Genomic DNA, 18,514 nt, shown 5'->3' with positions numbered 1-18,514 from the left:
CTTTGGATGGATTAGCAACGTAACAGAAATGTTTTATCAGAAAATGATTATTTAAATCAAGCTTTTAAACATATTTTGTACAATATTTTGCATTTTTTTTTACATTTACATTTCACTATCTATATTTTTAAAAACAAAAATCGTGACCTACGGTAGTTTTCACTCTGGCCACTATAATAGTCTGACACTTCCTGTAGAGATCACTTCCCAGTAGTCATCTCATTATCAATATTTCGATACACATGGCAACAAACCATTCTCTCCCATTCATTTCCTCCTGGATCTGCCGAACAAGAACCCCGTTCCACCAGAGTCACATCCGCTGCTCTTCTATCTTTATCAGTCACTTTCTTATTGATTTGAATGGGTGGTCAGAAGGTGATGCCAGAATCCTTCCCTCAGCCATGTTGGGTCAGCAGAAGGAACTTCTTGTTTAGTGGACAGAGTCTTGTAACCAGCGTACTGATCTACAGATACAGACAACACGGGTACATAGACGATATTACAAACTGAAAAGGCTATACAAATTAAATTTAATGAATACTACTTACTGTGGCCAGAACAATCCCCTGAAATGGTTATCCCATTTTAGCCTTTGATAGCCCAGATGGGAATAACCCTTCCTGGTGAGGTGGAGATATGGACACGGCTGAGGCGCTGGTGATCCGTTGTTTCTGTAACTCCTATAGTAGTGAATTAGAGCTACAAAAACTACAGCAAGCTACACTGTTTCCATAACTGTGCTATGCTTTTCTACAGAGTAGCGCCAGATGTTTCCACAATGCCGGCCACCCTGGACCAACACATACTGTGGGTTATTCCCATCTCCTTCATGAAAGGCCAAGATAGGACAACCCCTTTAAGCAAAGATTTTCACCCTAAATATGGGTGCAGAACTGTGCCCCTATTAGATTCATGTGAAACCAGCCGTCATTGCCTCATGGCTCTATGATTTTCCTACCGTAATTAACCAAATAAAATAAAGGAAATGTTAAAAATTAGTCCTGTTAAAAATGTCTAATCTATCTTTCTAGATAATTCTACAGAAGATGAAAAATGGGAAAACGTTAAGTTTTGAAGCCAACAAGTGGTTGTCAAAAAATCATGGCAATGGGGATCTGATGTGTGAGCTTCCAGTGGTTGAAGACGGTGTCATAATTTATCCAGGTAAGTATTTTTGTAACTAAAAGGAGTTGTCCCACAAAAAAATATTCTAAATTTTTCAAACCAGCACCTGGGTCTGAATACTTTTATAATTGCATTTAATTAAAAATTTTGTATAGCCGCTCGGTTATTCACTGAAATCTATTTGTATACCGCTGCCTGATGTTTGCCCTTTTTCTAAATTCTCTGTCCAACTCACCAAGTTTGACATACATGGCTCAGTTCCATCTTACAACTATCACCAGCTGCAGCAGACCAGACACACCCCCTGAAAAAGTGCACGCCCCCTGAGCTGCCAGATTGAAATAAATGTAGCAGAGCAATAAATGGGGAGATCTCTGGTTCCATGTGAGGTACAGGGCTGGTTCTAAGTTTGTTAGAAAGAGACTGTCATGTACTATTTTTACATTGCTAATGGGATAACCCCTTGAATGCTATGAATGTACTAATACATAATGACAGAACCAGGAGGTCCTGTCTTTCCTCTCACAGTCTTAGCACAGAACGTCAGGAGCTGCTACCATTATGTATTCTCTACGTGCTTTGTCTTATGTTGTTCACTCAACCATAACAATTCCACTCCAATAAATACTGTGCTTTCCTTTTATATTCAATTTGCTTATTAAATACTCAGTGGTTGTTTATGAGCCTTATAAAAATTCCAGCTCACTCCAATTTCTAATCTTTTCCTAATGAGCAGAATTTAACTGTTCTCCGTCTTTACATTAACAGCGCAATAACTTTATATGTCCTGGCATTAAACAAAAGCCTGCCATTTTATTCTCATTTTGTATTTATCTGAATTTCCCTTTACTATAGAGTCAAACTATTGTTAGCAGAATGTACAAGTTGGTAACACTGAAGACAGAATATATTAAAATAAAAATGCAAACATATACAGTTACAGTTAACGTACGGTTTATGGTATTTTGCCTAGGGTACTATATTTATCTCATATTATTTGCGTAAATCAGTAAAATATCTATTTCTGAATGCATCAAACTTTATTATTTATGTTATTATGGGGAAGCAGCATTTGTCTAACCTTCTAGCAATCTCCAGTTCACCTTTCCTTGCAGGAACTTTGTAAATTACTACTAGACAGGGAGAAGGAGGGTAAAGGGGATACAGCTTTTAAGGTAGATAACTATTACTGTATTTACCCAATTATTGTGGGGAAAATAATATATCTAGAGATGAGCAAAGTTTAGAAAAATTTGATTTGGCTGCTTTGCCAAATTTTTCTTTGTCATGCAACGGATTTCTTTGTAAGTAGTGGGTGCAATGACAGGGAACGGTGATTGCACCGCTACCCGTCATTGTACCCTTCAGAAACCGCGTTCATAGCTGATCTGCAGCATCTGATAAAATAAAAAATTATAATAATACTTACCCAATCCATTTGCTTGAGACGTCACAGCGCACAGGATCTTCAAGCAAGATGTCTGCAGCCGGCCCATCACGAGCAAATGAATCAGGTGGGCGTCTTTTTCTTTTTGCTTTTTACACAATTTCAATTCAAATCGATTCGCTACCACGAAGAACTTGGAAATTCGCCTTCATGACAAATTGAATTTATCCTGTAATTTGTGGACTTCAATTCGCTCATCACTAAATATATCCTAAGATAAAATACAAAGGAAATAATAGAAGGGCAGACTAGATGAACCCTGTGATCTTTTTCTGCTCACACAATACTGTTTCCCCTTTATATTGTAAACCTACACATCTAATGCTATGCATTGATATTTTGCTTCTCAGCATAATTAATAAACTGTACGCAAGGCACTTGGTAAACTTTTTGAACTAAATGCAAAAGCCCACTCACCACATCTCAGTGGCCTCTTTCGAGTGGGTCACTACACCAAATTGGTGCAGCACCACATAGCAACCACTGCCGCTGCAGCACTGCAACAGTTTTATATTGGTTATTACTTCTGTTAATTAATCCTCACTTTTTGATTGCCCCTACTAAGCTGTATGCTTATGCTGCACCTTTGTGTGGATGGTGGCCAATGTACTATTGGGGTCATAGCTGAACACCGCTGGTGTTTCTGGTTACTAGAAAACATACTTCCCTGGCTGGCAGTTTGCATGAGGAAGAATCTGGCATCAGCATGAGTCCACATGGGGCTTCACACTAAATTCGGGGCGGTGAGATGGTGCAGAGCATTGCACCAAGGCATGGCAACATGGAGGGAGCCACCAGTAGGTTAGAGGCTGGAGAGCTTGTTGGGAGTCATTGCCTGTACAGCATGAGCTGCAAGACTACTAGCCCAGAGTTGGACTGAATACTGTGCAGAAACTGGCTTCTGAAGGACCTATTCCTTTAACCACCTCAGCCCCCAGTGCTTAAACACCCTGAAAGACCAGGCCACTTTTTACACTTCTGACCAAACACTACTTTCACCGTTTATTGCTCGGTCATGCAACTTACCACCCAAATGAATTTTACCTCCTTTTCTTCTCACTAATAGAGATTTCATTTGGTGGTATTTCATTGCTGCTGACATTTTTACTTTTTTTGTTATTAATCGAAATTTAACGATTTTTTGGCAAAAAAATGACATTTTTCACTTTCAGTTGTAAAATTTTGCAAAAAAAAACGATATCCATATATAAATTTTGCTCTAAATTTATTGTTCTACATGTCTTTGATAAAAAAAAAAATGTTTGGGTAAAAAAAAAAATGGTTTGGGTAAAAGTTATAGCGTTTACAAACTATGGTACAAAAATGTGAATTTCCGCTTTTTGAAGCAGCTCTGACTTTCTGAGCACCTGTCATGTTTCCTGAGGTTCTACAATGCCCAGACAGTACAAACACCCCACAAATAACCCCATTTCGGAAAGTAGACACCCTAAGGTATTCGCTGATGGGCATAGTGAGTTCATAGAACTTTTTATTTTTTGTCACAAGTTAGCGGAAAATTATGATTTTTTTTTTTTCTTACAAAGTCTCATATTCCACTAACTTGTGACAAAAAATAAAAAGTTCTATGAACTCACTATGCCCATCACGAAATACCTTGGGGTCTCTTCTTTCCAAAATGGGGTCCCTTGTGGGGTAGTTATACTGCCCTGGCATTCTAGGGGCCCAAATGTGTGGTAAGGAGTTTGAAATCAAATTCTGTAAAAAATGACCAGTGAAATCCGAAAGGTGCTCTTTGGAATATGGGCCCCTTTGCCCACCTAGGCTGCAAAAAAGTGTCACACATGTGGTATCTCTGTATTCAGGAGAAGTTGGGAATGTGTTTTTGGGTGTCTTTTTACATATACCCATGCTGGGTGAGATAAATATCTTGGTCAAATGCCAACTTTGTATAAAAAAATGGGAAAAGTTGTCTTTTGCCAAGATATTTCTCTCACCCAGCATGGGTATATGTAAAATGACACCCCAAAACACATTCCCCAACTTCTCCTGAATACGGAGATACCACATGTGTGACACTTTTTTGCAGCCTAGGTGGGCAAAGGGGCCCATATTCCAAAGAGCACCTTTCGGATTTCACTGGTCATTTTTTACAGAATTTGATTTCAAACTCCTTACCACACATTTGGGCCCCTAGAATGCCAGGGCAGTATAACTACCCCACAAATGACCCCATTTTGGAAAGAAGAGACCCCAAGGTATTCGCTGATGGGCATAGTGAGTTCATGGAAGTTTTTATTTTTTGTCACAAATTAGTGGAATATGAGACTTTGTATGAAAAAAATAAAAAATAAATAAATCATCATTTTCCACTAACTTGTGACAAAAAATAAAAAATTCTAGGAACTCGCCATGCCCCTCACGGAATACCTTGGGGTGTCTTCTTTCCAAAATGGGGTCACTTGTGGGGTAGTTATACTGCCCTGGCATTCTAGGGGCCCAAATGTGTGGTAAGGAGTTTGAAATCAAATTCTGTAATAAATGACGAGTGAAATCCGAAAGGTGCTCTTTGGAATATGGGCCCCTTTGCCCACCTAGGCTGCAAAAAAGTGTCACACATGTGGTATCTCCGTATTCAGGAGAAGTTGGGGAATGTGTTTTGGGGTGTCATTTTACATATACCCATGCTGGGTGAGAGAAATATTTTGGCAAAAGACAGCTTTTCCCATTTTTTTTATACAAAGTTGGCATTTGACCAAAATATTTATCTCACCCAGCATGGGTATATGTAAAAAGACACCCCAAAACACATTCCCCAACTTCTCCTGAATACAGAGATACCAGATGTGTGACACTTTTTTGCAGCCTAGGTGGGCAAAGGGGCCCATATTCCAAAGAGCACCTTTCGGATTTCACTGGTCAATTTTTACAGAATTTGATTTCAAACTCCTTACCACACATTTGGGCCCCTAGAATGCCAGGGCAGTATAACTACCCCACAAGTGACCCCATTTTGGAAAGAAGACACCCCAAGGTATTCGCTGATGGGCATAGTGAGTTCATAGAAGTTTTTATTTTTTGTCACAAGTTAGTGGAATATGAGACTTTGTATGGAAAAAAAATCAAAAAAAAAAATCATAATTTTCCACTAACTTGTGACAAAAAATAAAAAATTCTAGGAACTTGCCATGCCCCTCACGGAATACCTTAGGGTGTCTTCTTTCCAAAATGGGGTCACTTGTGGGGTAGTTATACTGCCCTGGCATTTTCCAGGGGCCCTAATGTGTGGTAATTAGGTAAATGACCTGTGAAATCCGAAAGGTGCTCTTTGGAATGTGGGCCCCTTTGCCCACCTAGGCTGCAAAAAAGTGTCACACATGTGGTATCTCCGTATTCAGGAGAAGTTGGGGAATGTGTTTTGTGGTGTCATTTTACATATACCCATGCTGGGTGAGAGAAATATCTTGGCAAAAGACAACTTTTCCCATTTTTTTAAACAAAGTTGGCATTTGACCAAGATATTTATCTCACCCAGCATGGGTATATGGAAAATGACACCCCAAAACACATTCCCCAACTTCTCCTGAATACGGAGATACCACATGTGTGACACTTTTTTGCAGCCTAGGTGGGCAAAGGTGCCCAAATTCCTTTTAGGAGGGCATTTTTAGACATTTGGATACCAGACTTCTTCTCACGCTTTGGGGCCCCTAAAATGCCAGGGCAGTATAAATACCCCACATGTGACCCCATTTTGGAAAGAAAACACCCCAAGGTATTCAATGAGGGGCATGGCGAGTTCATAGAAAAAAAATAATTTTGGCACAAGTTAGCGGAAATTGATTTTTTAGATTTTTTTCTCACAAAGTCTCCCTTTCCGCTAACTTGGGACAAAAATTTCAATCTTTCATGGACTCAATATGCCCCTCAGCGAATACCTTGGGGTGTCTTCTTTCCAAAATGGTGTTATTTGTGGGGTGTTTGTACTGCCCTGGCATTTGAGGATCTCCGCAATCATTACATGTATGCCCAGCATTAAGAGTTTCTGCTATTCTCCTTATATTGAGCATACAGGTAATGAGATTTTTTTTTTCCGTTCAGCCTCTGGGCTGAAAGAAAAAAATTAACGGCACAGATTTCTTCATTCGCATCGATCAATGTGGATGAAAAAATCTCTGCCAAAAAAAGAAAAAGGAGGGGAAAGGCGTCTGCCAGGACATAGGAGCTCCGCCCAACATCCATACCCACTTAGCTCGTATGCCCTGGCAAACCAGATTTCTCCATTCACATCAATCGATGTGGATGAATAAATCATTGCCGGGATTTTTTTTTTTATATATACAAAGTGTTTGCCAAAGTATATGAACACCGCCACCTCCTCAGCTCATATGCCTCGGCAAACGTATCTTTTACTGCAGAGGAGAAATCTCGTCTTGCAGCGCCGCATACACCGACTTGTGTGTAATCTGACAGCAGCGCAATGCTTCTGTCCGAATGCACATCAGTGCTGCAGCTAGTCGATCGGTTGGTCCACCTGGAAGGTAAAAAAAAAAAAAAAAAAAAAGAAAAAACCAGGCCGCAACGCAATAAATTTATTAAAGTTTTGAACAGAACATATTAAACTTTTTTGAACTTCTTTAACTGAACGTTAACTTTTTTACTTACCGGTATTTTTTTTTTTGTTTAGTTTTTTTTTACCTTTATAGAACAAACCTCTCCTTCCCCATGGGACAATGTGCAAAGCGCAAATCGCCCAAAGATGTGGCGAAGTACGTTATGCACTTTATCCCAGGTGAAAGGAGAGGTTTGCAGCAGCTGTGAGTAAAACGGCCCTAATAGCCCTGTGTGCCTGTCCTGTGAGATGCAATCCCTATGCTAGGTGTACCTGTGTGTGGTACTTCCGGAAACACTCACCAAAGCATAGGGCAGGGTGGTCAGGACAGTCAGGACAGAAATAGCGGGTGTCACGCCTTATTCCACTCCTGCTACAGACACGACATCTTTTTCGGGGTGACGGTTGGGTTGAGGTACCAGGAACGACACTGGGGAAATGTCGCTCGTGTAGACGGCTAACTACACTGGTGGATGGGGCCACGGAACCTCCTGGATACAGGAGGTTCTCGATGATCTCTTCCTGGAATTTGAGGAAGGATCGTGTTCTCCCAGCCTTACTGTAGAGAACAAAACTATTATACAGCGCCAATTGAATTAAATATACAGACACCTTCTTATACCAGCGTCTGGTTCTGCGGGAAACTAAATACGGAGACAACATCTGGTCATTGAAGTCCACCCCTCCCATGAGCGCATTATAGTCGTGGACACAGAGGGGCGTTTTTTAATGACACGGGTTGCTCGCTCAATTTGGATTGTCGTGTCTGCGTGAATGGAGGAGAGCATGTAAATGTCACGCTTGTCTCTCCATTTCACCGCGAGCAGTTCTTCGTTACACAAAGCAGCCCTCTCCCCCCTTGCAAGACGGGTGGTAACGAGCCGTTGGGGGAAGCCCACGCGACTAGTTCGCGCGGTGCCACAGGCGCAAATCCGTTCTAGAAACAAATGCCTAAAGAGGGCCACACTTGTGTAAAAATTGTCCACATAAAGATGGTACCCCTTGCCGAATAAGGGTGACACCAAGTCCCAGACTGTCTTCCCACTGCTCCCCAGGTAGTCAGGGCAACCGACTGGCTCCAGGGTCTGATCTTTTCCCTCATAGATCCGAAATTTGTGGGTATAGCCTGTGGCCCTTTCACAGAGCTTATACAATTTGACCCCATACCGGGCACGCTTGCTTGGGATGTATTGTTTGAAGCCAAGGCGCCCGGTAAAATGTATTACGCAGATGTTTTGCTCGGGGGTATACAAATCTGCAAATTTCTGGTTGAAATGGTCTATGAGGGGCCGAATTTTGTGGAGCCGGTCAAAAGCTGGGTGGCCTCTGGGACGGGAGGTGGTGTTGTCGCTAAAATGCAGGAAACGGAGGATGGCCTCAAATCGTGCCCTGGACATAGCAGCAGAGAACATGGGCATGTGATGAATCGGGTTCGTGGACCAATATGACCGCAATTCATGCTTTTTAGTTAGACCCATGTTGAGAAGAAGGCCCAAAAAAATTTTAAGTTCGGAAACTTGGACTGGTTTCCACCGGAAAGGCTGGGCATAAAAGCTTCCCGGGTTGGCGGATATAAATTGTGTGGCATACCCGTTTGTCTCTGCCACGACTAAGTCCAAGAGCTCCGCAGTCAAGAACAGCTCAAAAAATCCCAGGGCCGAACCGATTTGAGCCGTCTCAACCCGAACTCCAGACTGGGCGGTGAAAGGGGGAACTAATGGTGCGGCTGAAGTTGGTGACTGCCAATCAGGGTTTGCCAGCACCTCAGGGATTCTAGGGGCTCTACGGGCCTGTCTGTGCGGTGGCTGCGACGGGGTAACTACTGCACGTGCCACCGTACCAGCTTCAACTGCCCTTCTGGTGCTCGCCACGTCACCATGTTGTACGGCAGTGCTGGTACTAGGTCCAGGGAGGGCTGCGCTGCTGGTGTATGCCTCACCACGTGATCCGGCAGCGACAGCCCCACTCTGCTGCTCTTGAAGCGGATCCTGCATAACCTGTGGTCTAGCGACACGGGGCCTGGTACGCCTGGTGCTATCAGGGACCTCCACCTCCTCGTCCGAACTTTGGGTCAGAGAGCCACTGCTTTCCACAGGTTCATATTCTGACCCGCTAGATTCGTCAGATGAGGGTTCCCACTCCTCATCCGACTGGGTCAGAATCCTGTAGGCCTCTTCAGAAGAATACCCCCTGTTTGACATTTTGGACTACTAAATTTAGGGGTATTCCCTGAGACTACCCAAGAAAAAAAGCAAACCTGTCTTACAAAGGGGAGGCTAGCGAAGTACCGGAGGCCGCTGCGGTTGATAAAAAATATCAAAACTGATTTTTTTTTATCGCCGCAGTGCGTGTAAAATGAATGTGCAGTGATCAAAAAAATATATATTTTTTGTCACTGCGGTGGGGCGGGCGTGGGTGAACGCACGTGTGGGCGACCAATCAGGCCTGATCGGGCAAACACTGCGTTTTGGGTGGAGGGCGAGCTAAGGTGACACTAATACTATTATAGATCTGACCGTGATCAGTTTTGATCACTTACAGATACTATAAAAGTACAAATGCTGTTTAGCGATACGCTAAACAGCGAATAAGTGACTGCGGTGCGGTGGGCTGGGCGCTAACTCACGCTAAACTACCTAACCAAGGGGCCTAAACTATCCCTAAAACCTAACAGCCAATACTAGTGAAAAAAAAAAAGTGACAGTTTACACTGATCACTTTTTTTCCTTTCACTAGTGATTGACAGGGGCGATCAAAGGGGTGATCAAAGGGTTAATTGGGGTGCAGGGGGGTGATCTGGGGCTAAGGTGTAGTGTTTGGTGTACTCACAGTTCAGTCTGCTCCTCTGCTGGATCCAACCGACGAAAAGGACCAGCACAGGAGCAGACAAGCCATATAACAGATCATATTTACTAATATGATCTGTTATATGACTTGTGATTGGATTTTTTGAAAATCGCCAGCCTGCCAGCCAATGATCGTTGCTGGCAGGCTGGTGACGAACTTGTTCTTTAAATTTTGCGAGATGACGCGTATATGACTGTGCGCAGCGCTGCCACCTCCGGAACGCGAATCTGCGTTAGGCGGTCCGGAGGTGGTTAAACAAACAAAGTGAGTGGCCTGGTGGGGCAAAAGGACAATCAAAAAATTATTATTTCTGCTCCAGGGTATCAGACTGGAATATTCTAGAGTTGATACTGTGTTCTGCTAGTAGTCTAATGTTCTAGAAACATAGAAACATAGAATGTGTCGGCAGATAAAAACCATTTGGCCCATCTAGTCTGCCCAATATACTGAATACTATGAATAGCCCCTGGCCCTATCTTATATGAAGGATAGCCTTATGCCTATCCCATGCATGCTTAAACTCCTCCACTGTATTTGCAACTACCACTTCTGCAGGAAGGCTATTCCATGCATCCACTACTCTGTCAGTAAAGTAATACTTCCTGATATTACTTTTAAACCTTTGCCCCTCTAATTTAAAATGATGTCCTCTCGTAGCAGTTTTTCTTCTTTTAAACATTTTCTCCTCCTTTACCTTGTTGATTCCCTTTATGTATTTAAAAGTTTCTATCATATCCCCTCTGTCTCGTCTTTCTTCCAAGCTATACATGTTAAGGTCCTTTAATCTTTCCTGGTAAGTTTTATCCTGCAATCCATGTACCAGTTTAGTAGCTCTTCTCTGAACTCTCTCCAAAGTATCAATATCCTTCTGAAGATCTCCAGTACTGAGCACAATACTCCAAATGAGGTCTCACTAGTGCTCTGTAGAGCGGCATGAGCACCTCCCTCTTTCTACTGGTAATGCCTCTCCCTATACACCCAAGCATTCTGCTAGCATTTCCTGCTGCTCTATGACATTGTCTGCCTACCTTTAAGTCTTCTGAAATAATGACCCCTAAATCCCTTTCCTCAGATACTGAGGTTAGGACTGTATCACTGATTTTATATTCTGCTCTTGGGTTTTTACGCCCCAGGTGCATTATCTTGCACTTATCAACATTAAATTTTAGTTGCCAGATTTTTGACCATTCCTCTAGTTTTCCTAAATCCTTTTCCATTTGGTGTATCCCTCCAGCAACATCAACCCTGTTACAAATCTTTGTGTCATCAGCAAAAAGACACACCTTACCATCGAGGCCTTCTGCAATTTCTCTAATAAAGATATTAAGTATATGGGTCCCAGAACAGATCCCTGAGGTACCCCACTGGTAACAAGACCATGGTCTGAATATACTCCATTGACTACAACCCTCTGTTGTCTGTCCCTCAGCCACTGCCTAATCCATTCAACAATATGGGAGACCAAGCCTAAAGAGCTGACTGCAATCTACTTCTGGGAGATGCAGGTGCTTGATGGTCAAATGTGACTATATATGTGCAGGATGATACACAACACACAAACAGACAAAGACAAAAGCAAAGTTGTGCAAAATGGGTCACAACTAGAGTTGAGCGAACACCTGGATGTTCGGCCGAACTTCCTGGAAATGTTCGGGTTCAGGATCCAAACTCGACCCGAACTTCGTCCCGAACCTGAACCCCATTGAAGTCAATGGGGACCCGAACTTTTCGGCATTAAAAAGGCTGTAAAACAGCCCAGGAAAGGGCTAGAGGGCTGCAAAAGGCAGCAAAATGTAGGTAAATCCCCTGCAAACAAATGTGGATAGGGAAATGAATAAAAATAAAAATAAAATAAATAAAAATTGATTGGTTAAATAAATCTGTTAATGGTTTTGCTAGTTCACCGCTTTGCTAGTTCACCGCTTTGGGTGTATCCCATCAGGCCCCTGTGACTTATTTGTATTAATTCTAGACAGTTGACTTAGAACCTCTTCCTCTGTAAAGACACATGCATCAAAAGATTTATTAGTCTTCCTCCCTAACTGAGGTCCTTTTCCTTCATTTTCCTTTGTAAAAACTGAACAGAAGTATTCATTAAGGCAGTCAGCTAGTTCTTTATCTTCTTCCAAATACCTTCCTTCTTTTGTTTTTAATTTGGTAATTCCTTGTTTTAGTTTCCTTTTTTCATTTATGTATCTGAAGAATGTCTTATCACTTTTTTTCACTGACTGAGCTAATTTCTCTTCTGCCTGTGCTTTAGAAGCTCTTATAGCTTGCTTGGCCTCTCTCTGCCTAATACATTTCCCTCTCATCCTCTTTTTTTTTTTTTATAATTACTAAATGCTATCTTTTTGTTTTTAATGATTTTGGCCACTTCTGCTGAGTACCACAGTGGTCTCTTCCTTTTTTTGCTTTTACTGACTAGCCTAATGCAATTATCTGTTTCCTTCAATAGTGCCACTTTTAAGTAGTCCCATTTCTCCTGGACTCCATTGAAACTGTTCCAATCTGATAGGGACTCGTGTACCTCTAATCAAGTTTTAGAAAAGTCGGTTTTTCTAAAATCTAAAACTTTTGTCTTTGTGTGGTGTGACTCTGTCACTGTACTTATAGTAAACCACACTAACTGGTGATCACTAGATCCCAAGCTTTCCCCTACAGTAATATCAGATACCAAATTCGTATTTGTGAATACTAAATCTAAAATGCTGTAGAGATAATCCCCGTAGGAAATTTAGACTATCTGTACTCCTGGCAGAACTAGCTATTTTGGTTTTCCAGTTTACATCAGGAAGATTAAAGTCTCCCATAATGATAACTTCCCCTTTCAATGTCATTTTAGCTATTTCCTCAACTAGTAGATCATCTAATTCTTTGACTTGGCCAGGTGGTCTATATATTTTACACCTACTCGAGTTACCTTATGATTATCAAGCTGCAATGTAACCCAAACTGACTCTAAATTGGTCTTGCTAACTTGTATTAGATTAGATTTTATGCTATCTTTCACATACAGGGCCATCCCTCCCCCTTTCTTGCCTTCTCTGTCCTTCCTATATAGAGAGAACCCTGGTATTGTTATATCCCAGTCATTACTCCCATTGAACCATGTCTCAGTAACAGCCACTAAATCTATATTCTCAGATGCCATTATAGACTCAAGTTCATTATACTTATTCCCTAAACTGCGAGCATTTGTAGACAAGACTCTGAGCTTGTCATTTCTTAACCTATGTGCACGTCTAATACACTTTGGGTGCCAAGGCTGCATTTAATGATGCAGAATTCCAGAGCAACTTACAATTACAGTACATGAAGGGCTACTTTTCATGTAAAAGCAGCCCTCTGTGCTCTGGAGCTTTGCCAGCTGCTCTGGGAGTTTGTGAGGTCTTTTTATTTTTGTTCTGGGAGAGTTGGCAAGGATGTCTACACTCTGTATCAACAGTTAAGTGATTCCATCAAAGAGGTGCCCCTTTGTAAAATTACTCAACCTAGAACTGTGTTTGCAACCATGAGGCTTGGGGGTGCACTGCAGTGTTGCACAATGTATATGTGAGGTGCATGTTGCGTGCTTGCAGTAGAAGGGTAGTTAGGTTTCCATAAAAGTGGTCACCATGATCTGAGGCAGTAGCAGACACTTTGGTGCAACCTGTGAGCGTGAGATCTCTGGCAGAGGTTGAGGCCACTTATGCCGGTTGAAGGGTCACTTAGAAACAATATGCCACTGTTAAATACAAAAAGTTGTTTAATTGCAAGGTCAGTGTTGTTCCTATTAAAAGCTGCAATTTCTCAACCTCTATGTTGGGGAAGGGGGGGGGGGGGGTGGAGTTGCAGTCCAGTTAAGAATATCATGTGTAAAAGCTATTGCAGACAAGAACTTAAGGTGTTACCCATAATAACCAATATTGTTATTGCTTTAATTTTCAGACTAGCTTTGAATAAATAAAAGCAGAACTGGTCATTATAGGCATGACCTCATGCTCTCGTTTTCATACACCAGAACCAGAATTTTCTTCTTCTTTTCTTTTCCTTTTTTTTTTTTTTTTTTGTTATTGTGCGACTTTCGTATTGCACCATTAGTAGGAAGCTGTAAAAAAATTCTAGATGGGGCAGAATTGAAGAAAGATAAGAAATTCTGCCATTGTTTTATGGGTTTCATTTTAATGATGTTCCCTATGCTGTAAAAATTATGTTAATTTTATTCTGTCATTATGATTACAGCAATACCGCAATTTGTATATATATTTATGTCTACAGAGCTATGTAAGGGCACATTTTTTGTGTAGCAATTTGTATTTTTCACTGATCTCATTTTGGCGTGTATATGACATTTCGATCACTTTTATTAATTAAATGTTTGGAAAAGTGACCAAAAAATGTGAATCAGCCATTTTGATTTTATTTCCATTATGCTGTTCGCCGTACAGAATAAATACTTTTCTATTTTATAGTTTGGGCACTTTGGGAAACAGAATCACAGAATTTCTGTGGATGAGTAATCATACATGTACAGTATACCTCTTTACAAAGTGTTTTCCAAGATTTTGGCTTGGGAAACATATTGCAGAGCTTCACTGTTGCACACCCCCTTAAAAAAATAATAATATATATAGCTGAGTGTATGTATGTGTGTTTGTGTGTGTATGTATGTCCGCTAAAGGAATCCGCACTGTCACATTTACAATCATGAAATTTGACACACAGGTACATCAGATGTCCGGGAAGGTTTTAGACCAGGTCTCAGCTTTCTAGCACGTACCGTTCCTGAGATATTCCCAAAAAATTCAAATATGGCACATCACATAACCTACATAAGCCAATAGAAGCCTGCAGGTCTTTCCCTTCATATCCCAACTTCATATCCCAACTGCCATACACACGGTCACATGACCCTTATCAGCCAATAGAAGATCGAAGGTCCTTAGTCTCCACATTCACACAGTTTTACACCAAGTTTCCATAACCCAGCCATTTTTTTTCACTGCTGCAGATCAACTTTAAAGAGGCAGGGCACTGTGGATGACACTGTTAAGGCAGCGGAGGGCTGTGGAGGTCACAGTTCAGGGGGCAGGTAGGTTGGACATTAAGGCCACCCTCAAAAGACAGACTTAAAAACCCCACCTCCACGTCCAGCTAAGCCATGCCCCGATCTGGTTAGGCCATGCCCCCACGCCGACAGGGATTGGAAAAATGAAGTTAAAAATCAACTTCTGTCAGCTGCAGGGGTGGGAGGGACAGTGACTTTCTCCCTGCAGAACACGCTTAGACAGCACAGTGCTGCTGTCTGAGAGTGAGCTGCTCAAAAGGACATCCCTGCATAAGATATTCCCAAAAAATGCATTAGCCAATAGAAGGCTTATCACATAACCCTTATCAGCCAATAGAAGCTCGCAGGCCCTTAGTCTCCACACATCGTTTTACAACAAGTTTCCATAACAACCCAGCCATTTTATTTCACTGATGTAGGTCAGCTTTAAAGGGGCAGGGCGCTGTGGATGACACTGTTAAGGGAGCGGAGTGCTGTGGAGGTCACAGTTCAGGGGCAGGTAGGGTGGCCATTCAGGCCACCCCCAAAAGATGGACTTAAAAACCCCAACGTCAACTTAAAAAGCCATGTCCCCCCCCCACTCCTCAGCCGACAGGAATTAAAAAAATGAAGGTAAAAATCAACTTCTGTCAGCTGCATGGGTGGGAGGGAGGGTGACTTTCTCCCTGCAGCTCACGCTCAGACAGCACAGAGCTGCTGTCTGAGAGTGAGCTGTTCAAAAGAACATCCCTGTGTCCGTCCAGGCCCTGCGCCGGAGGGAGGACAGGGAGTCTGAAAGCCAGACTGTCTGGCCTAAAACCGGACCTCTGGCCACCCTAGGGGCAGGCTGCTGTGGAGGTCACAGTTAAGGGGACGTTCTGCTTTGGAGGTCAGTGTTAAGGTGAAGATTGCTGTAGAGGCCACTGTTAAGGGGGCGGGGTGTTTTGGAAAACACTGTTAAGGAGATGGGGTACTGTGGATGTCACTAATAAAGGGGAAGCCGCTGTTGAGGTCACTGTTAAAGGGGCGGGCACTGTGAAGGTCTCTGTTAAGGGGACGGTCTGCTATGGAGGTCAGTGGTAAGGGGCGGGGTGCTGTAGAGGTCACTGTTAAGGGGGTGGGGAGTTGTGGAAGTCACATTTTAAGGGAACAGAGCTCTGTGGAGGTCACTGTTAAAGGGGCAGGGTACAGTGGAGGTCTCTGTTAAGTGGGCCAGTAATGGTGGAGGTCAGTTAAGGAGACTGTAACCTATGGTCAGTTTTAAGGGGCGGGGTGCTTTAGAGGTCACTGTTAAGGGGGTGGGGTGTTGTGGAGGTCACTGTTAAGGGGGTGGGCTGCTGTGGAACTGACTGTTAAAGGGGCGGGCTACTGAAAAGGTCAAAGTTAAGGGGGTGGGCTGCTGTGGAGGTCCCATTTTAAGGAGAAGGGGCACTGTGGCGGGGTCAATGTTAAGGAGTGGGGGGCTTTGGATGTCACTGTTATAGTGGATACTGTCAATATCTTTTAACGACACATACAAACATTAAATGAAATAGATTAAATATACCTGTGCGAAGCCAGGTCCTTCAGCTATTTTATATATATATATATATATATATATATATATATATAGTCATGAAAAAACAAAGTACACATTCTTTGAATTCTATGGTTTTGATTATCAGGACATAATAAATAAAAAAAACTAGAAGGCCTTAAAATTACTTAAATCCAACCTCCGATGAAAAACAACGCACAACAGATTCCACCATTTCATTATCATTTATTTAACAAAAATGAAGCCAAAATGGAATAGCCATATGTGAAAGATTAAGTGCACCCCATGAATCAATAGCTTGCAGAACCACATTTAGCAGTAATAGCTGGAAGTAATATTTTTCTGTGTGACTTTATCAGATCCACATTGTTTTGGAGGAATTTTGGCCCACTCTTCTTTACAAGCTTCAGTTCATTGAGGTTTGTGGGGATTTGTTTATTCACAGGTCTGTTAAGATCCACTACAACATTTCAGTTGAGTTGAGGTCTGGACTGTGACTGGACCATTGTTACACCCTGATTTTTTCCTTTTTCAGACATGCTGTTGTAGATTTGCTGGTGTATTTGGCATAAATGTCTTTTAAATATCTTTTTGCATGAGTCAGTTTCAACTAAGCTTTAGTTGTTGGATAGATGGCCTCACATTTGTTTCTAAAATACTTTGGAATTCAAAGACATTTATGGTCGACTCAATAACTGCAAGGCAGCAAAACAAGCCAAAATCATCACCCCACCACCATCCTTGACAGTTGGTATGAGATGTTTGTGCTGATATGCTGTGTTCGTTTTTCACGAGATGTGTTGCTGTGCATTAGAAACAAACATCTGCCCTTTGGTGTGATCTGTCTAAAGAACATAGTTCCAGAAGTCTGGTGGTTTGTTCAGATGCAGTTTTGAAAACTTAAGCCATGCTGCCATGTTGTTTTTAGAAATAAGAAGCTTTCTCATGGCAACTCTTCCAAACAAGCCATACTTGTTTAGTCTTTTTCTGATTATACTGTCATGAACTTATATATTTAATATGCTAACTGAGTGAGGGCTGTACAGTCTTAGCTGTAGCGCTTGTTTTTTTAAAAGTTTTTCTGAGAATTGTACTGACTGTGGGATGAATTTGCCGGGTCATCCACTCCTTGAAAGACTGTCAACTGTCTTGAATGTTTTCCACAATATTCTTTCTCACTGTAGAATGATGGACCTCAGATTGTTTGGAAATGGCTTTATAACCCTTCTCAGATTGATGGGCAGCAATAATTGCATCTCTAACATCATTGCTTATGTCTTTCCTCTCTGGCATTGTGTTAACACACACGTGAATGCTCTAGACAAGCAAACTGTCAAAACTTCTGCTTTTATAGAGGTGGTCACACTTGCTCATGAACAATTAATCAAGGGCATTTGATTAGAATAACACTGGTGCTACTTACCCTCTTAAATCGGATCTTTCATGGTTTTTGCTTATTCTAGACAAATACCTTTACTTGCGGGGTACCCTCCACTGATGATAAATACCTTTACTTGCGGGGTACTGCTGATGCTGCCACCCTGCCTGTTTAGTTAAAATATTGCTCCTACGGCCCGCTGCGCCCCCCTGTATTTTTCCTGCTCAGTATGTTAATACTGAGTATTGGTACAGGGAGGAGGAGACACCAGGGTTTCTCAATGGGCGTCTCCTTCTCCCTGGCTGTGCCGCGATCCAATCACAGCGGAGAGCGGCACAGCCAGGGAGAAGGAGACGCCCATTGAGAAACCATGGTGTCTCCTCCTCCCTGTACCAATGCTCAGTATTAACATACTGAGCAGAAAAAATACAGGGGGGCGCAGCGGGCCATAGGAGCGATATTTTAACTAAACAGGCAGGGTGGCAGCATCAGCAGTACCCCGCAGGTAAAGGTATTTATCTAGAATTAACAAAAAAACATGAAAGGTCCGCTTTAAGTCCTGTGGAAGCATTAAGGGTGTA

At 42.1% G+C, this 18,514-nt stretch overlaps 1 protein-coding gene across 1 annotated transcript in view; it reads left to right on the top strand.

Moving 5' to 3' along the window:
* Positions 1-18,514, top strand: part of RP1 (RP1 axonemal microtubule associated) — a 595,469-nt gene that overhangs the window by 236,008 nt on the left and 340,947 nt on the right. The window contains exon 20 of the mRNA XM_040433131.1: positions 1,035-1,167. Coding sequence (XP_040289065.1) covers positions 1,035-1,167 — 133 coding nt within the window. The remainder of the gene's footprint in view (positions 1-1,034; positions 1,168-18,514) is intronic.

The sequence above is a fragment of the Bufo bufo genome, chromosome 5 (genome assembly GCF_905171765.1).
Source record: "Bufo bufo chromosome 5, aBufBuf1.1, whole genome shotgun sequence".
Taxonomy (NCBI): Eukaryota; Metazoa; Chordata; class Amphibia; order Anura; family Bufonidae; genus Bufo; species Bufo bufo.
Note: the sequence above shows the minus strand (reverse complement) of the source record. Positions and strands in the feature narration are given on the sequence as shown.